This window comes from Panthera pardus, unplaced genomic scaffold (assembly GCF_024362965.1).
Source record: "Panthera pardus isolate Hobbes unplaced genomic scaffold, ASM2436296v1 HiC_scaffold_2, whole genome shotgun sequence".
NCBI lineage: Eukaryota > Metazoa > Chordata > Mammalia > Carnivora > Felidae > Panthera > Panthera pardus.
The window spans coordinates 81,390,310-81,416,000 of record NW_026526765.1 but is presented as its reverse complement, the minus strand read 5'-3'; the positions used below and the strand labels follow the sequence as shown (position 1 = coordinate 81,416,000).

General features: G+C 37.7%; 1 protein-coding gene across 3 annotated transcripts in view; it reads left to right on the top strand.

Annotated features, from left to right (window-relative positions):
* Nucleotides 1–25,438, top strand: part of RHOBTB3 (Rho related BTB domain containing 3) — a 53,192-nt gene extending 27,754 nt beyond the window's left edge. For 2 of the 3 annotated variants that reach the window (XM_019428831.2, XM_053907190.1), the window contains exons 7-12: nt 473–585; nt 3,864–3,984; nt 8,421–8,594; nt 11,945–12,111; nt 17,121–17,217; nt 22,464–25,438. In XM_019428831.2, the coding sequence (XP_019284376.1) occupies nt 473–585; nt 3,864–3,984; nt 8,421–8,594; nt 11,945–12,111; nt 17,121–17,217; nt 22,464–22,579 (788 nt within the window). In that variant the 3' untranslated portion in view covers nt 22,580–25,438. Of the gene's footprint in view, nt 1–472; nt 586–3,863; nt 3,985–8,420; nt 8,595–9,713; nt 10,155–11,944; nt 12,112–17,120; nt 17,218–22,463 lie in introns of those variants that run through there. The other variant, XM_053907191.1, reaches the window with a different exon arrangement.
* The last annotated feature ends 253 nt before the right edge of the window (nt 25,439–25,691 follow it).

The following is a 25,691-nucleotide window of genomic DNA, read 5'->3' as shown; positions in this document are numbered from 1 at the left end:
TGCGTTCTGTTCCTACTGCTTATTCTTCTACCTGATGGTAGTCACTGCTGTCCATGATTAGTATGATTTAATTCAATCTTGGAAAAAAACAAACACATCTGCTTTCTTACTTAGAGCAAGTAAATAATTTGAGTGTAGGAAGGACTACTTGTGATGGCAAATGATATTCTGGCCATTGCTGTCATTTTTAGCTGACTGTCTATTACAAAGAGGTGGCAGAGCTGTTTAGGGAGGAAGACTTCAGGTTTGGAGAAATACTTTAGGGGAAGGCAAACTGATTTTTTTTTTTTTTTTTTTTTTTAATGTGAGACCTGTTTAAATGTATTAGTGTAATTACAAGGATATATATTTGGCAAAGAAAAATTAAAAGAAAATACTAAATAAAGAAGGAATATTGATATCTAATAAGAGATTTACTTTCTGTACTTCCTGTTTTTACCTACAAATCCAACATACATTAATTTGTTTACAGGTGCTTTTCAGTGGGAAGAATTGGAAGAAGATATCAGGAAGAAATTGAAAGATTCTGGGGATGTTTCAAATGTAATCGAGAAAGTTAAATGCATTTTGAAAACACCAGGAAAGGTAAAATTACTTTATTGGAAATCAGTTTACCTTGATGTTCTCTGAATTTTAACAGATATACTATGATAATATAATATTGAGTCATTAGAAGAGTCAATAACATATAAATATGTTTTTCTTGAATCTGTTTTTGCCATTAAATATTTTAAACACAAACTTGTATTATTTCTCACTATCTCAGATTTTAATTCATATAAGAATTAGAATATGTGTGAGTCATGTCTTTAAAATGTTGACTTGTGAATTCCATCCTCTGAAACATTCCCCTAGAGCTCCAGGAATATGCAATCTATGTCAAGAATGAAGTGCTGTTGAATTTGTCCGGTTACGGTTAAGCTTGTTAAAGGGAATGCTTTCTCATTCTCAGAATTTAAGTCCAGATAGTTTTCTGGAGCAAGGCTGTTTCTTTGTGTACCCTTTTCAAGAGTCCTAAGAAACCTCTTTGATCGGGTGGACAGTTAGGGATTTGTTTCTCATCTTGTACAGGTTTAAAATTATAAGTTAAGTCAAAGGTTATAAAATGTAGACTTTGTAACAAGTCATAAACATGTGCATGTTAAAACTCCAGTCACTTAGACTGTAAAGAGTCTGAAGGGCTTCAAAAGTAAATTTATTTTAAGACAACTACATTATACAATTTAGCCAGTGTATTCTTATTTCAGATTCTGTGATAAATTGGCTACAGTAGATAAAAAGGTAAGTATGTGCAATGCCTAGCAGAATATAGACATGTAAATGTAAGAAATCTAAGAAATGTTAAATGTAAGAAATGTAAGAAAATATAAGAAAAAAATGTAAGAAAAAATATTATTCCTTTAATTTTTTTTATATAGATGACTGTCAATTCTATAACCTAAGTTAATGATGTTTTAAGTTAATATTTTATTTTTTAAGTTAAGATTTTAAAACTGTACTAGCTTTTAATGAAGATTCCTGGCTTATTGAGTTGGGGAAAAAATTTGTAAATGAAGTAACATGGAATTAAGGAGCAAGACTTTTCTTGTTTCAATAACACACTGAAGCTGGTATACAGAAGCTGTCCAATTCTAAAAGGGTATGGCAGAGTGGTAGCTCTTGCAGTCTAACCCAACTAATGCTTTTGTAGAAATGTGCGCATAAAGCTATATTCTGTTTTTCAAAAGTTCTCTAGATTACTGTTTATAGACTAGTGAAAATGTATAATACGTTTTATCAGTGTTCTGTCCAAACAACTATCCTTCAATATTTTTTTCTTCAAATTCAAGGCATTGATCACACAGAAATCTGTTTATAAGATTATCTATCTATCTATCTATCTGTTATCTATCTCCATCCATCCATATATAATATACATCTACATATTATTTATGATATATAGACTTATAATCTTTATATGAATGGTTAGGACAGAAGTGTTGCCTTTTGTTCTAAACCCAAGCCTTTCCTTGGGTGTGATTCTGAACACAGTCATTGCTTTGAGTACTGAGGTAAAAAAAATAAATAAATAAAAAATTGTTGGGGAAGAGGAGTCTGGGGACTATGGGATTCCATGATATTGAACTAAATTTCCTCCTTTGCACAGGAGGAGAGAGGAGTTCTGTGCTTTCTTCTTGTGCTTTCCCGGGGTCAGGGTCTCTCTCATTAACTGAGTACAACACAGAAATATATTCCTGAATTAGGAATCAGGAAATGTACATTTAAATTGTGAGTTGGCCATAAATTATCCCTGGCTTCAAGCATGTCTCCTCAGGACTTTCTTACAATGAGGGATAAATTATGATTTCTAAAGCCCTTGCTAGGGGTGCCTGGGTGGCGCAGTCGGTTAAGTGTCCGACTTCAGCCAGGTCACGATCTCGCGGTCCGTGAGTTTGAGCCCCGCGTCAGGCTCTGGGCTGATGGCTCGGAGCCTGGAGCCTGTTTCCGATTCTGTGTCTCCCTCTCTCTCTGCCCCTCCCCCGTTCATGCTCTGTCTCTCTCTGTCCCAAAAATAAATAAAAAACGTTGAAAAAAAAATTAAAAATTAAAACTAAAGCCCTTGCTAGTTACCAAATTCTTTGATGCTCTCTGACTTGCTCTTTGTGTGTGGCTCTCCCTGAATCCTCTCCATCAATTCCTTAGATATGTATTAAGGTATGTTGTGTGTAGAATCTGAGAATAGACTTTATAAGACTAGGATTTGTATGATCCTGTTTTGCTTCTCTGCCTTGCTAGTGGAAATTATTCTGGAGTTTTCTTTCTCCTTGTGAGTAAGGATAATATTTTTGTTTTCCTCTTACCAAAGATTTTAACTTCCCACCATAGTGGATTAATCCAGAACGGAGACTAGGTATCATTTATTCTTATTGTTCCAGTTGTAGGCTTGGTTATTTCTTAGGGATAAAGCTTTCTGTATTCCCTAGATAGCCAAGCAGAGGTTGTGAGATTCAGCAAGGAAAATGGATGGAGGGTGAGGGGAGAGGGGCTGGCTCTCGAATTCTGGGGTTGGAACAAAGAAATGTCTGAAAGATGACAGAAAGGATTAAACCAAGCACTAAATCCTAGGTGGAGGCTAGAGACGGGTTGGAGACTGCTAAGTCACACGACCACTATTATTGGAGGCCTAGATAATATAATCTAGATAATAAATCTAAATAATCTAGATAATTATTATTATCTAGAGCAAGCAGATGTGAGAGTGCAGATAGGTGTAGTCATGGAAGAGGTTCTCTGGAACTCTGGATAGGAGATCCAGGCAACCTTTTATAGATTCCAGGAGTCCCAGCTGTGGGTAGAAAGACACTTAGGATTATGAGATTATACATTCAGATGGAGATGAACCTATTCATTACTCTCAGGTATTTTAATGTTGATCCTAGTAGGACATGATTTGATGGGGGAAATGTGTATTCTTTTAAATTACAAACAAATTTTTGTGTATGTACCTTCTTAAAGTGAACAAACACACAGGTTGTATGTAAACATATTTTACTAGGCATTCATAGGAGGTTGGACTGTTGTCTGTTTCCCAGGTAACAGAGGCCTGCATGGATTTGGGACCCCACGTGTCTCAGCCAGCGAAGTGAGTTTTCATTTAGCCGGTTCGCTCACTGCTAAGAATACTGCACAGGGCTTATTCTCATGTAGCACATGCCATACTTGAGGGCAAGTTCCCCTGACAGCTATGATCAGAGATGCCGTAGACTAGGTAATCCTTATTTCTTCAGACATTTCAGTACAGTTTTCCAGATTCTCTAACCAACCTATATATATTACCAAAGCATATTGTACATTTCCTTTTGTATTTTTGTCTTCTCTTATAGATAAATTGTCTAAGGAATTGCAAAACTTATCAAGCCAGAAAACCTCTGTGGTTTTATAACACTTCCCTGAAGTTTTTCCTTAATAAACCAATGCTTGCTGATGTTGTCTTTGAAATACAAGGTATGGTTAATTTTTTTGCAAAGTTCATTACTTGTTTTTATTCCTTATTTTCTTACCTAACTCTCTATTTCAGCTTTGAATATTTTAGATGACGAAATGACTATTCTGTAATGCAGATATAGATTAGTACTGTTTGAATTGCAGCAGAATCTAGGGAAGTGAAAGAAAATTGTATTTTCCTACTTTTTTTTACCCTTAACATATGCTTCATTAACTTTTAGGGACCAGTGTGCAATGGAATGAATTGTAATATCACCTTATTGTATATTTTTGTCTGTGTATTTCTTTAAGATGCTACTTCTTGAGTCACCTGAAACCAGCCCCCTTTACATTGTATTACCTGTAACTGGTTCGGTTCTTTTTATTTGAGCAAAAGGAACTAACTGTGCATTGAGGGTCATGCCCGGCTTACATTAGGCATTGGTAGATATTGCTACACTTATTCGTCATAGTACTCTGAGAATTATCACCAGAGCAACTGAGAGTTGCTTTTTATCTCTGTAGGAAAGTAATGCTGCCTAATTTTAATAACGGTAAGCTGTTTTAATGCCCATTATTGATTATTCACTTGGATGATTTTGCCACTTGAGTAGATTAAAAGCATAATCATAAAAATGAATAGTCAGGTACCTTTAACTGTGCAAGAAGGCTAGGGGTTGTTTCCAGATGTATTAAATAGAACTTCAGGTGGGCTATTACTAAAAGCAAGATATGATGCTAATTTTATGATAGAAATGGATGGCAGCTAATAGTCACTTGCCTTTTAAAATTTTCCCCCAGAAAGATTCATTTTAACTTTGGCCACTGGCCAAGACGGAATTGGAAACTTTCCCAAGTGCCTTCAGATAAGCTACAGTCAGTGCTGTTTGAAATGTGAGATGAGACATTGAGAATGGGACAATAAGAGTGACCTTGAAATACATAAAGAATGATTTGGGGGGGAGGAAGCTAACAAGAGACCGCATTTGCTTGTAATTTGCCTAGGAAGCCTTCACACCAAACATCATGTTAATGTAACCCACCGAAAAGATGTTCGAAGGGAATATGCAACATATGAAAACATATGTTAAGAGAAAAGAAATAAGCAATGATGTGGAGAATTCTTTCTCCTTATAGTCTCTTGCTTTTCTCTCACAATTCTACCTCCTAACCCTTTTGTGGGCACCTGCCCATGGTCCCTACCCATGCGGAGGTTAGGTGTGGGAGGGCCTGCTGTGGGCTGTCCTGATGCTCAGCTCCTGGGCTGTCCTTTGTGTCTCATCAGCTCCAAAACCAAGGCCTCCCAAGGAGTTAGGAGCTGAGACAAGCAGGCATGAGTGGAAGCAGAGTCTAGCAACAGCTTCTCTGCCATCTGGCCATCTGTGGGAGGAGAGGCAAGCTTAGCTTCTGAAGAGTTTGAGGAGGGGAGCTCTAGTGTGCAGAAAGGAGCAGTGTTGTCCCCTCTGGAGGAAGGCTGAACCTGAGGTCTGCGACTCGAGCTTTAGCCTTGGCTCTGCATTCCCACAAGAGTGTGTTCTTAGGGCAGTCACTTAACGTGGCTTGCATCGTTAAGTCTTTTCGTTTCCAGAGTGATGAAGGTAAACCATAAGGTTCTAAAAGGTCATTTTTAGTGTTAAGCTTGTGGAGGGGGTAGTGGTCAGGACTAGAAAGACCCGGTTGGGATCTTGCATGGGTGCATATTTGCCATATTGGTGTGGCTGCTTTACTTTATATCTGGTCTCTTGTTTCCTTGCCTATAACATGGGGATACTCATTTCTACCTGGTAGAGCAGTCATGAGGATTGAGATGGTGCATTATTATAAAGGTATATTTAAAGGCCTGATGGTACATACTCTAAATCTCTCTTGTCCTAGGCAAGTTTCCTGTTTTCATAGTAAAACAAAAACATCCTAAAAATTTGATTTTTGAAACCTGGAAAGTAATGTGAAGAAGGTATGACAAATGTAGGATTTTATTTTAATATATAATAAAAACAAAGATCTTTGATAATCTGCGTTATTAGAAAATTTGGGATTCTAAATTTTATTTCGGTCTTAAACATTCTTTCTTAAAAAAAAGTTTTGGGGATCCTGGGTGGTTCAGTTGATTGAGTGTCCTGCTTTGGCTCAGGTCATGATCTCACGGTTCATGAGTTTGAGCCCCGAGTCCGGCTCTGTGCTGACAGCTCAGAGCCTGGAGCCTTCTTCAGATTCTGTGTCTCCCTCTCTCTCTGCCCCTCCCCTACTCGTGCTCAAAATAAATAAACATTAAAAAAATTTTTTTTAAGTCTAAAACTAACAGAAATTAAATACTACAAAAGGAAAGTTACTTTAGGCCTTGATATTTTCAAAGAACATGTTTATCTTTTAACTAGAAAATTGATGCTTTTTTTCTCCTTTAATTCTTCAGCTTTATCTTACTGCTGGTTGGTATAAAAGCCCTGGATTGTGTTCATTCAGCATATTTTATACAGTGTTTCTATATTTATACAGTTTATATACTATGTTGAAAAATGTGACTGTACTGAGGTATAGTGTTACAGTTTCACAATAGAACAATTTATAATACCGAACAGTAGTTTGAAAAGGTGAGAAACAGAAGTTGTGGTTTTCTTAACTGGAGATATAACAGTTTTCCAAACCAAATTCCAAGCTTGAAATGGGCTGAAAATGCTTTGATGAGTGTTTTGTTGCTAGTTTTGTAACTCTGTTGGAACTATATTATCAATGGAAAATTTCTGTTAAAATTACAAGGTTACTTATCAAATTCTTTCCCCATCTCCTGTCCACTTGGCATTTTTGGTCAGTCTTAAATCCCTCCTCTCAACCCAAATAACAGGCTATAAAATTAAGCAATGCCTCTCATTTTCCTTCTCTCTTTCTTCAATAGTTCACTACTTAATATTTTTAAACCTTAGAATTACAAGTCCAATTGTATTACTTGTTTGAATTCTTTGTCAATTGCTGTGTACAGAGCTCTCCAGCATGTTTAATCGTGGAAACTACCCATCGGTGGACACAGGCCGCCTAATGGCAAAAGGGCAGGGAAGGGAAGGAGCAAAGAGGGGATGATGCCTGCTAGCAGGTGTGTGATGGCCCGTTAGCAGTGCTCACTATTATGTAGCCTCTTCTCCCTGCTTCCGTGGGAGGTGCATTTGTGCAAATCATAGCTCTAGGCACTGAGCTCAGAATTGGCAATGGTGGGCATTGTTTGTGAATCGTACTGACTTTGGAGAAAGTCACTGGGCTTAGGTGGAACTCTTCCCTTCTTTTCTGAACCTTAAAGTGTTTTGCTTGGACCTGAAGAGGCTGAGTAATCCAATCATTATAAGTATTTTAGAGAAGAATATATGCTCCTGAGAGGTAGGAGACTTTAAGGATGTATAGGTGAAGACTTTTGGGCAGAGTGGAGTGGTTTGGCTCATACTTTTTGGAAGTCTTTGTCATTCACACCGGCTGTGGTGTCTTGCACCAAACTAAAAGCTTGACTGCCCGAAAGCAGGGTAGTTTTGTCTTCCTCATCTTTGTATCTTTAATACTTAACACGGTGATTGGCTCATGGTGGCTGCTCAGAAATGGTGTGTGAAGCTGATCTAGACTGAACTGAAGGCTGCTGTGGATTCGTGGTCTTCTAAGGTGGTGGGAGTGGTGAAAAGTGCTTCTCCACCCACATGCCATCTGGTGCTGCCTTGGTGTGGTGGCACAGTAGCTGCAGACCTTAGCAGGCTTTCACTAGAGAGCCAGTGTAGTCTCCTGAGCTTCAGTGAAGGGTATGGGCTGAGGGGCCTTTAAAAGTTAAAGGAGCTCCCATTCTTCCAGAAGCAGCACTGTTCCCCGAGGAGGTGGTACCCTGGAGAGACACCTGGGGACTAGGTCATTCCCATCCCAAGTCTTCCAGAAGGTCTGAAATGCTCCCCTTGACTCCATAAAAGATCCCCTCACCATACTTGCTGTAACACATGGACTGCTTAAGCTGAGGGATAGTTCACTTTCTACAGTTTCTTGTTTCTGATAAGGGGAAGGCTGGCCAGGACCTGCTCTTTGAGTGTGTCCAAGACGGGCAATGGCAGTGTTTTCTTGGGAGGCACATGGGTAAGAATGGGTGATGGTATTTCAAGCCAATTGCAAAGGATACATGTTTCATTATAAAAATAGGAAGCAAAATATTTCATGTCAGTGTTTCTGTCTTCAGAAAATATGAACTAAGTAGCAAATAATTGCCCGTCTTAATTTCCTGTCTTCTAATTGTTGGTTTCAGAGTCATTTTTGAACTCTTTGTTTTTCAAATAAAAACTAAAACGTTTCTGGTTAATGCTGGTCATCTCCCCAAAATTTGCTTTCTGACATCAGCTTAGCTGTGCTTAATGCAATACCACTGTCATCAAAAGGACAATTGCTAGACTAAGAATTCTGCAAGTTTATGTAACTTAACTTTGTTTCCCTTTTGAACCTTGCAGGTACAACAGTGCCAGCCCACAGGGCCATCCTGGTGGCCCGTTGTGAAGTGATGGCAGCTATGTTTAATGGGAATTACATGGAAGCAAAGAGTGTTCTGATTCCAGTTTATGGAGTTTCCAAAGAGACTTTCTTGTCATTCTTAGAATATCTATACACAGACTCCTGTTGCCCAGGTGAGCAGTATAAATATTGAGTAATATCTCCTAATTCTTTATTTCCTTGTCACTCATTTTGACAAATTGCATTCTGTGAAATTTGTTTTTGTGTAAGACTTATCAGAGTTGACATCATGGCATGTGCTCATCAGGTGGAGGTGGTGTTGGGATAACAGAGAGTTTTCAGTCAGCTCAGGTGGAGGAGCAGTGGCTGGATACTTCTTTCAGGCTTTCAGACTCAGGCATAAGTCCCAGCCAGCACCAATAGTGTGGTGATTCTGTGGGCACCCTAGAAATGGAGGTGTCTGATGGTCCCCAGTGACTACTCTAATTCTATAGATTGGGACAGAGAGCTCCTTGGAGGACTATCCTTCCATAGAGAGAAGAGGGTTAGGTAGTTGCTTTTATGGCTCTAACTTCTGATTGAGGCACTTTCAAGGACTTTGGATATTCTGAGACCTCCCCCCCCTTAGTTATCTGTGGCCCAGAGAATGTGGGTTTTTTTTTTTTTAAGGCCTTCTTCTGACTTTTAAAGTCATATTCTCCTTAAGCTAACTTGTCCAAAAACTTTATCTAAGATGTTTAGGATGCCTAGTGGACTATAGGATTTATTTCCCTACTCACTGACTTAAGACTGTATTTGTCTAAGAACTAATCATCTTTGGCAGCTGCAGGTTAGAACAGATCTTGTAGGTTTTTTCCAGCTGCGGTGGTGGTGGGGTGGAGAAGCAGAGGGGAGGGGGTCCTTGGAGAAATTGCAAAATCCTTTCAAAAGGCCTAGAGCCTTGGGATGCAGGAAGCCCCTTTAATTAGTCTTCATCCTCTGGCCACCAGATGGCTCCCACCACAAACAGGACCAGAGTAAATCTCTGGTGGTTTACTTCATTCAGGAGCCCGTGACCTTGATAACAGAACCTGGCCTAGCGAAGATAAAAAGAAAACACACATTTCAGACCATCCCTCTCTTCAGATTTATTGCTTTCATTTTTAGATTTGGAAGATTTCCCAGTGTGTTATTAAAAGCTCTTAAGTTTTAAACAAGTCATGAGCCCTCTAGTGAAAGGTTTAGAAGATAAAAAAAAGAAAATTCCTTTTTTAAAAAGAAAAAAAAAATTTTAACGTTTGTTTATTTTTTAGAGAGAACAAGTGGAGGAGGGGCAGAGAGAGAGAGAGAGAGAGAGAGAGAGGGAGACACAGAATCTGAAGCAGACTCCAGGCTGTAAGCTGTCAGCCCAGAACCCGACATAGGACTCCAGCTCACAAACCTTGAGACTATGACCTGAGCCGAAGTCCAGTGTTCACCCGACTGAGCCACCCAGGCGCCCCAGAAAATTCCTTTTTTTAACTGAATTAATTCTGGTCTTGCAGCGAGCTGTACAGTACTTTGGAGCCAGTTATAGTTGCTACTGTCAGTGTTAAAGACTTGCTTATCATTTTTGCTTGATAAAAAGGAAAGATCACTTCTCATCAGAAGGTGTGTTATTGTTTATTTCATTATTTTCGTACTGGCAAGTTTGTATATTAAATAAAACCTTGCACCCACATTTAAAATAAGAAAAGTTTGTTTTGAGGCGCCTGGGTGGCTCAGTCGGTTAAGCGTCCGACTTCGGCTCAGGTCATGATCTCACCGTCTGTGAGTTCGAGCCCTGCGTCGGGCTCTGTGCCGACAGCTCAGAGCCTGGAGCCTGTTTCGGATTCTATGTCTCCCTCTCTCTCTGACCCTCCCCCGTTCATGCTCTATCTCTCTCTGTCTCAAAAATAAATAAACGTTAAAAAAGAAAAAAATTTAAAAATAAATAAAAAAAAGAAAAGAAAAGTTCGTTTCTCAATCATCCTCCCACTAGAGTAATTGAAGCTTCAAATTTTAGGTTTTCTCTTACTAATTACAAAAATGCTCAGAGAAGTGCGAATAACTATAGGACAAAGCACTTTAAAAGTCGGTAAAAGGTGTGGGGAGAAAGTGAGTCAAAATGAATAGTCAAAAAGTAGATCAGATACTAAAATGTTTGCATTGGGAAAGAAAGATAATCTAAGTTAAGTATTGATCATACACAGTGTTCTTGTTTCCTAGCTACAAAACAATGTGAGGAATTTAAGGAGGGATTAGAAGGAGAATTACCTGAAAAATCACTTAGAAGGAAGAGTTTAAAAAACAACAATAATAACAAGAGGCACCTAGGTAGCTCAGTTGGTTAAGTGCTGACTTTAGCTAGGGTCATGGTCTAATGGTTTGTTTCCTGAGTTCAAGCCCCATGTCGGGCTCTGTGCTGACAGCTCAGGGCCTGGAGCCTGCTTTGGATTCTGTTTCCCTTTCTCTCTCTGCCTCTCCCCTGCTCATACTCTGTCTCTGTGTCTCTCTCAAAAATAAAAACAAACAACATTAAAAAATTTTTTTAAATAATTAATTAAAATAGCATAACCTGAATGATTTCCAGGGGCTAGGGGAAGGGGGAAATGGGGAGTTATTGCTTAATGGGTACGGAGTTTTGGTTTGGGAAGAAAAAGGTTCTAGAGAAGGATGATGATGATGGTTAGATAACAATGTGGATGTACTTCAATGCCACTGAGCCGTATACTTTAAAATGGTTAATGATAAATTTTATGATATGTTTGTTTTACCACAATATAAACAAACAAACCTGGAAGTAAAGGCAAGAGAGGAAAAATTTGCAAGGATTTAGTTTAGCTAGCAGAAGGAATTACACAGTAGCCTGAGAATTGGTTATTAAGGGCAATTGTAGATTCCCCTTCTCTGAAGAATTAAAAAAAAAAACGAAAAAACAATGGGGGCGCCTGGATGGCTCATTCGGTTAAGCTTCTAACTCTTGATTTCGGCTCAGATCATGATCTCACAGTTCTTAAGATAGAGCCCTGTGGGGGCTCTGCGCTGACAGTGTGAAGCCTGTTTGGGATTCTCTCTCTCCCTCTCTCTCTGCCCTTCTCCTGCCTGTGCTCTCTCTCAAAATAAATAAATAAACTTAAAACAAACAAAAAAACATCGAAAAGATTCACTCTGGAGTGTAAAGGCTTAAATTATTATTTTTTTTTTTTAAACGGCCTAATAGGGGTGCCTGGCTGACTCTGTGCGTGGAGAGTGGGACTCTTGATCTCAGTGTTGTGAGTTCAAGCCGTGTTGGGTGTAGAGATTACTTAAAAACAAAATCTTAAAATTAAAATAATACATAAAATGGCATAATAGTGTATAATGCAGACTCCCTCAAAGCTTTTCTGTGCCTTCTATTGGTGCATTGGATGATACGGTCAGCATTTTTTGTTGTTGGTGGTGGTTTGCCTGTTGTTATTTTGTTTCAGGTCATAAAAGAAATGGCTTTATTGTCCATTTTCTCTTATTTCCCTTCCCACATCAGCTGGCATTTTTCAGGCTATGTGTCTTCTGATCTGTGCTGAGATGTATCAGGTGTCCAGACTGCAGCACATCTGTGAGCTGTTCATCATCACACAGCTGCAGAGCATGCCAAGCAGGGAACTGGCGTCCATGAACCTGGATATAGTTGACCTGCTCAAGAAAGCCAAGGTAATTGGCCCTATGCATCTGGTTGTTGGTTTAAAAAAAAAAATCTTCTAAAAATTATACTTAAAAAATGTTTCTGCTTATAGAGAGATTTATTAGTGTTTGTCTTAGTCTGGAAGTTTGGTGAAATGAGGGTAAAGTGCCCTCACAGCAATTTCTGTGGCTAGACAGTTTTGAAGCATACAATTTTTGCACAGTCCTTTTCTAAGGAGGTCGAATTTGCTGATAGGAAATGTTTCAACTGAATGGCAGCCTCTATTAGAGTCATTTAAATATGTTGCTTTACTATGCCATATAGGCATTATAGGAAATGGAATTTACATTGCATTTCCCCCAATCACATCTTAGGGTTCATGAAAGACAAATGATAGAGTTTGGTCTGTACACACTGATAGAGATGGTTAGGCTAAACTCATTTATTTGTTCATTCATCCATCCTTCCACTTCATGGACATGTTTTGAAGTTCCCAGTTGTTTGTAGGAAGTATTGGTTTACCTCATTAATCTTTGCAAACGCCTTTTGTTGATCTGGCTCGTGGTATCATGAATATATTCAGTAAAAATGTTTCAGTTGACAGTCACTCCAGCACACTGTACTTTCTGGCTTCTTCTAAGCTTAGAGCCATTTTGTTTTTAAGGACTGTATTCCTACACATTCTAGGGAACAGAGTTTACATAGTTAAGCTAATTGTGAATAACTGCAGGTACAAAGATCCTACAATATGATCTATAAATAAACTCAGATCTATAAATAAACTCAGTCTGTCCTTTTTGAAATCTCCTTCTGGAACTTGGAGATACTGTTACAGTCAGAAATCTGCTGTTTCCTCATTCCAACTCTTTTATTCCTAGGAGTAAGAAATGTATCCAGACATGTCAACCTACCCTTGGTTATTCTACCATTCTATCCCCTGTCTTATGAGATTTTTAGGGCTTACAGCAGTCATGGAATATAATGGTATATATTGAACTTACAGTGAGCTGAACCTTCTGGTCTCTTACAGGAATATATTTGATCCATCTTTGGAGACTATCAGGACTTTGTAAAATATTATCTGGCATACAACATATTGGCTATCCCTATCAGTTTTAATATCCAAAATTAGAAAAATATAATCACTTTGTTTTCAGGTTGCTAAAATGGAGCCACATAATGGGGCCAAGGACAGACTCTGACAGCTAAATGCTTGCCTCCAGGTTGGGATGAATTCACTTAAGCAACATGTATATTTCTGGGTATAGATGGAATTCATTTAAAGCATCTTACTGTCTCCTTAATGATTTTGGGGTTCATTTCTTTCACAATCAAATCTCAACATTGTATGTAGTTAATTTTAAAAATAAAAACGAACTTACAAAACCGAGTAACCTTTTGCACATGGTTGGAGCTTGGGGCCGAGGCTGTTGGCTGGCCGATGAATGCACAAGTGCAGTATGCTGCGTGAGGGCAAGTCTTGCCAACACCACAAGGGTCTCTAGCCCAGTGAGTCGACTTTGGTAGTAATTCCTATTGCAAGTAAAAGAGAACAAAACAAAAAGAAAAGAAAAAAACCCCACAACACCGAGTAACTTTGATCTTTGTAATAATCTTTACACTGAGTGTGGGATAAATAGCTACCCTCTAGATTTAGTTTAAAATTTCTCTTTTGTCCTTTTTTAGTATTTTCACAACCTCAGTTCATTTCTGGTGTGTCATTTTCATACTATTCTAAGAAGTCTGTGAGACAAAAAACATGCTCATGAGCTTCTCTTTCCTTATCTTGTCGTATCCTGTTAGTTCAAAGAACTTCTTGTGTGCTTGCATGGATTTGTTAGGTGCCTCCGTCCCCCACACGCAAACACATGCACACGTGCACATACGTATATGTTTCCTCACCAGTGTCATTGATGATTGTTTTGTCAGACATTTTTTCCCTGACTGTGTGGTTTTGATTATGTAATTATCTTTACTTATTTCTCTTCAGTTTTAAAAGTGTAAGATACCAGAGGTGCCTGAGTGGCTCAGTCGGTTAAGCGTCTGACTTCAGCTCAGGCCACGATCTCACAGTTTGTGGGTTTGAGCCCCTCATCAGGCGCTGAGCTGACTGCCCAGAGTCTGGAACCTGATTTGGATTCTGTGTCTCCCTCTCTCTGCCCTTCCCCAACTCACACTGTCTCTCTGTCTCTCAAAAATGAATAAACGTTAAAAAGAGTGAAAATAAAAAGTGTAAGATACCAACTCCTTTGGAATTTTATTCTTTGTTTCTGAAGACTATTCTATTTTCTAGGATTAAGTCTCCATTTACCAGTCTTCCTTTATTCTAGTCTATTCTATTCTGGTCCCTAACTTGGCGATTTACAAATCCAAGGTAATAGGATAATTTTCTTGCTCAGTTGTCTTTGAAGTTCCTAGTTTGAGGCTTTAGTTCACCAACCAGTTCATACTGTTGGTCAAAATGTAGTTAAACTTTGCTTCATTGTTTCTCTAATAGAAGGGGAAACTGTCTTTTAGCAGAATTAGACTTTGAGTAGCTTTCTGAACAAGCAAGGTTTCCGATCACTCTGTTATCCTCTCTGCTAGTTTTGTAGTGTTTATCAGGAAAGCGTCCTTCATACCTTCCATGTGGTGGAGCAGTTTGGTGTTCTGTTACTTGGCCTTCTCTAACCTTTCTGGGTTCGTTACCATGATTCTACCTTCAGGTTAGTATCTGTCCATCAAGTTGGACTCTAAAATACAAAAGAAGCTTCTTTCCCTAAATCAGATTAATTTCTCTGAATTGAAGTAAAGATCTCCTTAGCCCTACTCCCTTTTAAATCCTATCTAGCCAAACATTGGTGATTCCTGTGAAGTCCTGTTAACTCTCATCTTAAAGTTTTAAACTCCTTATCTTACTTACGATCTATGCATTAATATTTGGCTGCTTTAGGCCACCAGTTTGGTTTCTGGCCTTTTCCTCGTGAGTTTCTGGGTGTTTTCTCCACCATTATTATTCTTCACAGAACTATTAAATGCTATAGCATTTGATTTATAGTATTTTTATTCTGTTATTTATTTCAGTTTAAACCTAGCACATATTTTTCCAGAAAAGTAGTTCTTACAGTGAAATGCATTCTGTCTCTGGCTAAAAGCCTACAATTGTGACATCTTAAATCTTGGTCAAAAATAAAATTCTGCATTATAACCATGTTTTTATAGCCAGCTATTCATTTCAGTGATCTTCGTTCTATTTAAAGTCACAGCCCTTAGGTCATTTTCTGAACTTTTATTTGTGGGTTATCTTCTCTGGGTTAATCATCTGATAGTCTGCTGGCTTCTGTTAAAATAGCTGCACATTCTTATTCTATCTCCTTGAGATCACTCACATTTGCTAAAAGATAAGGTGAATAAAAATTGTTAAAATGTGATGTGGTCATAGCTGAATTAAAGTGTCTTGCACAAAGTGTCAGAATTTGTGATTTTGTATAATGAAAATCAGAGGGACCTGTGGGTTTACATGTGAAAATATTCCCACGTTATAACTTTTTAGAAGAGCAATACTGGAGTTTCCTCCTTAAGATTTGAGATTATAAATTTTTCTTCAATTTCTCATTACTTATTGCTTATATTTTTGAGCTTCCCCTTTTTTTTTAATTTTTATTAATGTTTTTTATTTTATTTTTGAGACAGAGACAGAGCATGAACAGGGGAGGGTTAGAGAGAGAGGGAGATACAGAATCTGAAGCAGGCTCCAGGCTCTGAGCTGTCAGCACAGAGCCCGATGCGGGGCTCGAACTCACAGACGGTAAGATCATGACCTGAGCCGAAGTCGGAAGCTCAACCGACTGAGCCACCCAGGCGCCCCTGAGCTTCCCTTTTAAGAGCTATATTTAGCATAAAGGTGGGAACAACCTAAATGCCCATGAATAGATTAGTGAATAAATAAAATGTGGCATGGACATACGGTGGAATATTACTCAGCTTTAAAAAGGTATGAAATTTTAATCCATGCTGCAACATAGATGAACCTTGAGGACATTATTCTAAGTAAAATAAACAGAAAAAGCATAACTACTGTCTAATTCAGTGTTTATGAGGCACCTAGAATAGTCAAATTCATAGAAAATAGAGTAGTGGTTACCAGGGACTAGGGGCAGGGGTAAAAGGGGAGTTACTATTTACTGAGTACAGAGTTTCAGTTTGGGATGGTAAAAACATTCCGGAAATAGATAGTGGTGATGGTTGCAGAGTAACATGAATTCACTTAAAGCCTCTGGTATCCTTAAAGAAGGTTAAAATGGTAAATTTTATGTTACGTATGTTTTACTGCAGTAATAACAAACAGAACTATACTCCTGTATGGAAGCTGTCTGCCAGCAAGTTACTGTAATCTGAATTGAGTGGTTAGATGGATCTCACTGGACTGGCACAAAGGTGATGATGTCATAGCTGTGTTGCTCCAAGTTTCCCTTCCATTAGCTGTTGAAACTCAGAGTGAGAAATATGCTGGAAATCCTGCTCGCTGTTACAGTATATCCTAGTTTGAAGCAACTGTTCAGATAGAACCTTCTCAGAGACATATGAACACGTTGAAACTCATACTTTAGGTTGATGACATTTCCTTCAAAAACTATTTTTTTGGTTTGCTCCTCAGGTGCACGTGTTCATATTTGGCCAAGTGTGTACCTTTGCTAACCAGAATCTTATCTCTGCAACCCAGATAGAAGTGCAATTGGTGAAGGCCGTGACCTTAGATTAAAAGCTTAAACCAAATCCTCAGGAACCTCAGCCAGTCTTGTTAACTCCTGGTGCAGGTGCCCCTGCTTCAGACGTTTAGCCGCTCCAGCAACTGGAGCTTGTTGTTCATTTGATTTGGTGTCTTCACTGCTGTAATTTTATTACACGTTGGTAATTCCCCCCCTTTCCTTTCTGCTCTCAGAGTAGGCGGAAACATGGACACAGTGAGCTCACAGTGGGGTTCTCGTCGCAGACTGCTCTCCCCGCCTGGTGTCCGTTCATGGTCCCTGCATGGTTTCACGCTCCATTTCTCTTGCAGTTTCACCACTCCGAGTGCCTCTCAACCTGGCTGCTCCATTTCATCGCCACGAACTACCTCATCTTCAGCCAAAAGCCTGAGTTTCAGGATCTTTCAGGTAGGTTGCTAATTACTGTTTTGAAAAGAAAACTGTTTTAGTTCTTAGATTTGAGACATAACTTGTAGGAATTGGAGCTGTTAAAAAACAAAAAGTTAAAAGAAAAAGTCAGCATCATATAGTCCTCTAAATATGCGGTGCAGGGGCTCCTGGGTGGCTCAGTTGGTAAAGCATCTGACTCTTGATCTCCGCTCAGGTCTTGATCACAGGGCGGTGGGTTCAAGCCACATGTTGGGCTCTGCGCTGGGTGTAAGCCTATTTAGAAAAAAAACAAAACAGAAACACAGTGTGGTAATTGAGGACTCTCTAACTTAGAATCAGCTGGCTATATAAGTAGCTTGACCTGTGTTACACAAGAAGTTTTCTAATGATTGTTTTATAGCTCCATCCGTTTTTAAATGCACCTTTTTTCCTGAAGTAGAGAGATAAGGTGACCTCAGGTGGTATTTGGTTGTGATAAATGAGATCTTGGTTTTAATCACCTAAGTCAGAAGCAAAATTTAAATAGTACAGATTTCAAAAATTTTTCTTGTGAAAGAATTGAAACTATCATTTACTGTTTATATCAGTTCTATTGTTCTGATATGTATATTTAAGTATATCTATATAGGAATCCATTATATTACTTGGGAATAACAGGGTTTTTTGTTGATAAATGTTGCAAAACTTACTGAACAGAGAGTATACATAATGTGATCTGTAAGATAAATTATAAACTTTAAAACCAATCACAGTGTGAGTTTCTGAGTACTGCATAAGAAAAAAGAAAATGAGAACAGAACAGTTATCAGAGTAGACAGTTTAGATCCAATGGTTTGCTCATGTTACCTAGAATAGGCTCAAGGAATAATCAAGTTAAAAGGCAAAGGAAATTAAAGATCACCTAGTTAAGTAGTTTCAAACTCTAAACAGGGACGTGTCCTTGGAGATGCCTGAAGGTTTTCTGAAGTGGGGGCAGAGAGCTGGAAGTAGCTGAGGGAAGAGGGAAGGAAGAAGAGAAGGCTGGAATTTGTACTTCTTGGATGCCCCTGCTTTTATATCTTAGAGTTTTCCATAAAGTTTTACTTGTAAAAGATAATTTGCTGCTAACAGGTTTGAAAATCTCTGGTTTCTTTCAGCTTCTTGCACAGTATAGGAAACTAGGAAACACATAGTCTATTTTTGGCAGATATACTCAGTTAGGTGACAAACACTGTATACCTATTGGGAGCCTTCTTACATATAATTTAACTATTAGTGCAGTGGGGCAACATAATAAATTAAAGCAGAATATAGAGATTTACTAAGCATATACTTTGTGCAAAAAAGAAACAAACCCCTTCCATTCATAAAGATAAAGGCTGCTTCTTGCTGTTAGTGGGGACATTCTTATACAGTTATTCTTTAAGAAGTTCTTTCAAAATGAAACGAGTGAACATTGTGATTTTAGAACCACCTTCATTAGTCTGCCGTAGGTCCCCTTCATTTGTAAAAAAAAAAAAAAAAAAAAAAAAAAAGAATAAGATTATTTTCCACTTACTATCTTGTATAGAAGTATGCCACACAAGGGAGTACTATTAACAACCTTAGGAGAAAGGTGCTCTATAAATCTGTTGGGTTATAAATTTTTATTTTATTTTATCACTTATACAATTGACTGTGAAGTATGTTATGACTGCCTGGCAGAGTGAGAAGCAGGACTCCAGGGTGTGCTTTAAGAAGGCAGGTGAGAAGATGAGGCAATGTCAGTGACTGTCTTATGTTCCTTGGATGGGAGTTAAGGTATCACGAATGTTCTGATTCACTGGTACCTGTTTATGTTTAGGACCTGCTGTGGTGTGTCATTGTAGGCAGTGAAAAAAGCCCCTGGTGGATAAGGGAGAATTTGCTAATCTAACTTAGTAGTCACAAACTGGAAATCTGTGGGTTGAATGTAGCTGAATATAGTCTGCCAAGTGTCTTATTTGGACCATGTGGTGTTACTTTTTTTTAGTGGTCATCATGTGAAAATTGTAACAGTTTCCATTTCTGTCTTCTTTTGAAAAGTTGGAAGACCTGGTTACTCTCAGCCCCTCTTCCCACATGGCAGCAACCTGGAACTGAGCAAGTAGCTGCCCTTTTAAAGGACCATGTCCCCTCCAGAGTATCCTAGTCACCTCTCCTCCTCCCTGTTGCCTTATACTGGACGTACTTCACAGTGTCACTTGAAGTTGGAAGGGTTCTTGTCACCATCAATTTACAGCTCCCTTAAATAATTTCCCATTTTCGGTTTCAGATATTATCAAATTATTATTGGAATTATGTGAACTGTTTTCTCTCGACTAAAAATTCTTCTTTGAGCGTGTTTAGAAATTGAAAGGTGAGGGGCACCTGGGTGGCTCAGTTGGTTGAGCATCCAACTTTGGCTCAGGTTATGATCTCGCGGTTCATAAGTTCGAGCCCCGCGTCGGCGTTGGGCTCTGTGCTGACAGCTCAGAGCCTGGACCCTGCTTCAGATTCTGTGTGTGTGTGTGTTTGTGTGCGTGCGTGTGTGTGTGTTTCTCTCTCTGCCCCTCCCCCACTCAACACTCTGTCTCTCTCTCCTTCAAAAGTAAATAAACATTAAAAAAAAGAAATTGAAAGGTGAGAATAGACAAGATGTCATGTTAATGCTGACATTGATGCAACAGAACTTAGTTAAATAGCTTTTAAATGTTAGATACATTTTATATGCTGGACTGTTTTGAAAACAAATAGCACTACACAGGAATATGAGTTACCCTTGGCATTTATGGATTCATTATTCCCACAGTTTAATTTGGCCCAATATTGTGTTACATATTATATACTGCGAAGTTTTCTTTTTTCTTTTTTTTTTTTTTTTTGTCTTGTTTTGGTTTTTGTTGGCTGCCAGAGCTCACCTGTGATAACTTTTCTATTTTTTTAAATCTTAACCAAGGGAGTAGTCTTAGGTCACCTTTTCTTCCTAATGAAACTACAGCTAACTTCCTTGAGCTGCTAGATTGTTTCTTTATATCCGTGTCCTGCAGCCTGGATCAGGTCCTCATTAATCTGAATTATAATATATGAGGTCAAACAGTAGATGGAGAAGTGGGAACTGACTTAGCAGAAAGAAACCTAAGTACCCACAGAAGGGAATACCATGAGAAACAAGCTGATTCAGCCAGCAGAATACCAAGAAGCCTTAGAAACCTGAGGGACCAGGTATTTCAGAAAGCAGAATAAGGGTTGGGGCTGAAAGCAGTACTTAGTTGAAAGTTGATGAAGAAGCTTTTGCTGCACTCCATCCCACCCAGGCAGACAACTCCTTCTCCCTCATCATCCTGGAATGGGAGGTTTATTACTGGAGAAATTAAACCAAAAATGTTATAGAATCACAAACTCCAGGTATAGCTGAGAATGGGTTAAGGAGTTGGACTGAAAACTTAGGGGTCATGTGAAATTGTGCATGTTGTATATTTAGCCTCCAGGGTCCTTCTAGGATTTGTGGCAGCCAGGTGTTTGCCTGGCTTCCATACTCTGGGCATGAAATTGAAGCATCTTTCTCTGGCCTCAGAGAAAAAATATATAGGTGCATTCATTTGGGAATTCTTTCAGTGAACCCAACAAGTATCTGCTCAGTTATTCTACCAGTCAGTAAGTCCTACCCATGACCACAAGATATCCAAATAGCTTTCTAGTGTCTCACTCTTAAATGTAAGGAGATAACCAGGGATCTGCAATTACTTGAGGCAGTGTCCAATATGGAAGACAGATACCAAAACCAAAATAAAATTAATAAACACAGAAGAGAAAGAATTTAGAGGCACAAAAAATAGGGAAAAAAACTTTAAAAATTGTAAATTAAGATCTTGAAAGAATAAGAGATATAAATCCATAAAGCAGGATAGTTATGAAAAAAACAATAGTTAATAGAATTTTAGTTTTGCAAGATGAAAAGAGTTCTGGAGATTGGTTGCACAACAATGTGAATGTGCTTAACTATATACCTAAAAATCGTTAAGATAATAAATTTTATGCTGTGTTTTACCATAATTTTAAAACAATACAGGAACAAGAAATAGTTCTTGGAAATTACAAATATGATAGTAAAAACAAAACAAAAAAACCCTAAGTAAATAAAGGAGTTGAAACAACTACATAAGAGTTGAAAAATAAAGATAAGGACATCTCATAAAAAGGAAGACAAACAGCTAAAGAGACAAGAGAGAAAGATTTTTAAAAAACTGGGGACTCAGTCCAGGAGATGAAGTATCTGAGTAATAGAAGTTAATACAGAATAAAATTGGAGAGAGGAAATTAGCAAAGAAGTAATACACGAAGTTTTCCTAGTACCAAAGGACCCAAGTGTTCAGATTGAAAGGATCTACTAAGTGCTCAGCTTTATGAATGAACAAGGTCCATCACTGGGACATGCAAGAACACTGACTACAAATAGAAAAATCTAAAAGTTTTAAAAGAACACAGATCACTTGCCAAGAACTATGAATCTTAATGGTAACAGAGTTTTCAATAACTTTGGAAACTAGAATGCAGTGGAATTCTGTCTTCAACGTCTTGAGGGAAGTTTTCAACCTAGAATTTGGTACCAAACCAAATTACAATTGTGTGTAAAGAGGATAAAGATGTTTCATCACAAGCATGGTCTCAAAAGTACTTCATATGTACCCCCTTTTTCAGGGAGCTAATAAAGGTTGTGCTTCACTAAAACTAGAAAAGAAACTGAGTGAAGGACCTAGAGTCTACAAGTGGAGGGATCCAACACAAAAGAATGAAGCAGGCCTAGAAAGCAAGAGGGTACAGGGCTCTGAGGAAGGGACCTCTCCAGGGCCATGACAAGACCAGCAGCTGCTACCAGAGTAGTTAGATTATCCGGTGACTGTGGTTGGGTGGAGAATGGAATTGAGAGGATGTTAAAGAGTTTGGAAGAATAAGTCAGCTATAAAGAAAACTAATTAAATGAAAAGCAAGTCTGTTGTCATCTCCAAGAAAAATAAGTCTTATTTGGGAGAAAAACAAAAAGAACATAAATACTACTTGATGAAGAAGTGGGCAAGATGTATATTATCATAAATTATGTAATACAAATCCTGATGACTGATTTAACCAAAATTGTGTTAAACAATTTTGGAAGCATTGAGTGAAGGGCCGAGGATACAGAGCAGAGCTTGGATCCCATCTGTTAAATAAGGAATCAATAGTTAATATCTAAACTTGATCCAAAATAAAATATTTGCAATTAACATTGTTTTTTCTAAAAATTTTAGTGGAAGAACGCAGTTTTGTTGAAAAGCACAGATGGCCATCGAATATGTACTTGAAGCAGCTTGCGGAATACAGGAAGTATATTCACTCCCGGAAGTGTCGTTGCTTAGTAATGTAACCCAGAGCTTTTATATACATACACTTTTTTTTATTATTATTATTATTATTATTGTTATTGTTATTATTATGAAGAATGGGATACCTCTGTGTTCCAGTAAAATTCTGTGACTGAAACCAATATGGGCGTTAAAAAGAATTACCATACAGCTTAATGTGTTTGTTAGTCCTCTGGAAAACAAACAAACCAAACAAACAAACAAACAAACAAACAAAAAACTACTATTGTGATCTTAAAAGGGAACAAAATATACCATAGGCTAAAACTAAGGCATCACCATCCTAATATATAAAGTCGTTATACAGCTATTTTTTCCCTTTAAGATGCCCTGTTGCTTTAGTGATACTAGTACCCCTCCCAGTTAAGAAATGTTTAAATTAAGAAAAAAATCATGTAGGATTAATTTTAAAGTTTCATCATGTCTGATTAATTGCTCTATTAAAATAATGGGCATTTTAAAGACCCGGTATGACTATTTCAATAATGAAAAAATCTAAGGTAGAGCTGATCAGTCTGAAATTTTAAGGAATAGAAATTTGCATGGAATTTTGAAAGTGAAATGCCACGTGGATTCAAATCAGTGACAATGTTTAAACCATCATGAAAAAAAATTATTTTTTTATGTGGACAACCCAACTGTGCCACCTTGTCTCTTCTCTGGATTCTGACTGGGCAGGAGATCTAAACAGAGCTGGCTTTAAGGCCATGTAACGTGTGTTAACACAGGGGCCCATGCTTGGTTCAATGCTCTGCCATTGCCATCTTGATATTCTTCATAATATTTAAAAGAAAGGCCCTGCATTTTCACTTTGTACTGGGGCCCCCAAATTATGTGTATCTCCTGGCAGGATAGGTACTGTATTTTGTCACTCAAACATCATTCTCTCTGAAAGCAAAAAAGAGTCATTGACATCAAGGGAAGAGAAGGAGGCATGCTGGAAGGAAGAAATCACATGGGGTTTCCCATCCTTGGGGAAGTCTCTCCTGCCTCTGCTGCCACCTCCTCAGGCAAGGGAGACGTGCCTTGTGGTGTCTCAGCATTAGAACACTCACAGCTCTGGTTCCATAACAGGTGAACAAATGCTTTCTTGATCATTGTGAGACCAGGATGTTAATAAAAGTGACTGACCAGTGTGACTTTAATGCATCATTTATAAAGATGTTCATAGGAAGAGATGCTTTCTGGAGAATTTGTAAGCAAAGGCTCAAGAGTTTTTTGTTTAGTAACTTACTAAGCTTAGGATGTCAGCAGCTTGAATTGTTTGAATTCTGAGGACCACAAGGTTATTTAATGAGTAGCATGAATTTTGACCTTCAAGATAACCCAGTAAGTTAAAAGAAAGGATATAAATCAGAGACTCATTACATGTAGAGAAAATGGTACTAGGATAGAATTATAGTGTCTCTTGTATCAAATGTCAACAGAAATAATTACATTAGAAGCTCACAAGCTGAGCGATGGAAGATCAGATTACTATTTATTGTTAACATCATTTTCATTTGTAATTCAGTATTGGGATATAATTTTCTTTTAATTTCTATGGACTTTCGAGGACACCTAATTTTTCCAGCTATTCAAAGGTTTAATTAAATGGTTTTATACCATAGTATTAGACAAAGTACTATATAGTTAGTCCTTGGATGTATATCAGCACTGTTAGAGTAAGACAGTAAAAATGCCCTATATATATTTTTAATTAGATTGTATTGATGAAGGTTACTGGAATGCATTTTATGTTTTTTGTATGTTAATCACTTGGGTTCATCAACTATTGGCAAATCCCATTTGACAAGGATAAGCATTGTAAAGAATAAATACTACAGTAGATTTCTAGAAATTCATCATATTTAAGGTCTTTTAAAACACAATAGTCTTATGTTCTTCCTAAGCATAGTCTTACCCTGTGTGAATTACAGCACTTAAAGTTCTAAATCAGTAACTTTTAATCTAGGAAATTGAAAAAATATTAAGTTCTAAAGCAAAAGAAAGTATTTCTTGAAAATACTTGTAAATCTAACATTTACCTAGACCATAGATACTATTTTAGGTTGTTTGACCTGAGTGGAAGTTAGGTTTGGAAGCTGGTGCTCTGTTAGTGTTGAGCATGTAGTTTTTATTATGAAAGTGCTTTACCACCTGTGTGAGTGACTCAGACACACTGATGTCATGGCTCTTCAGAACTAGTCAGAACAGTAATCAAATTAGTTTTTAAACCTAGACTCTTCAATACCTTTGAATTAACTCAATTTAAAATAACACGAAATTTAAAAATATTTATCAACTATCTTGGAGAAATGAGTGCTCTTTTTGAATTTTTTTTAAATTGAAAGATTATTTCTAGATGAATGTATGCTTTGTGCACATCTCTGCTTCAGTATATTTACCAATCATTTTAATTAGAGAAGATACTGTGTGGTAGAACTAAGGCCTTTTCTTTATGGGCCAAGTTTTCACCTTATATAACCCTTTGTATACTTCTGACTACTCTCTGTTCATATTATAAGAGAGTAGGCTTGTAAAATAGATGTTTCAGTAACATAACTGAAATTCACCCTGTCCAAGCCAGCATGGTGGCTTCATATTGGACAGTAACAGAAAACTGAAGAATTGGATAAATTTAACAGCTGAACTTTTCAATTGTAATTTTAAAAACTACACTACACTGACATAGTTAATTAGAAAAAATTTTTCCTCAAGAGTACTTTATTTTATTTAAAGCATCTGTTTAATTCAATCTTTAATAATTTTGCTAAGAAGGGTATGTGTGTATTTTAATATAGCCTGACCTGGATTTATATGTTTTTAGTTTTAGTATTTAACATTTTGTAACAAATAAACTTTTTTTAAAACAAGTTTAACATAGCGTCCTGCAATTATTTTACCTTGGATGTTGAAATGCTGAAATAAATTTGGGAATACTGCCTGTGTTTCTCACGCATAATTATGTTTCACAGATAATTTCCATTACATAGAAGATACTTAGAATATTGCTGATGTTGCTGATGCCTATGATGAGATAAAGAAATTTATATTCCCTTTAACAGCTGCTACTGGCATTCCTCTTACCAAAATAACTGCCTTTATTTAGAAAAATGCTTTGATAATTATTTA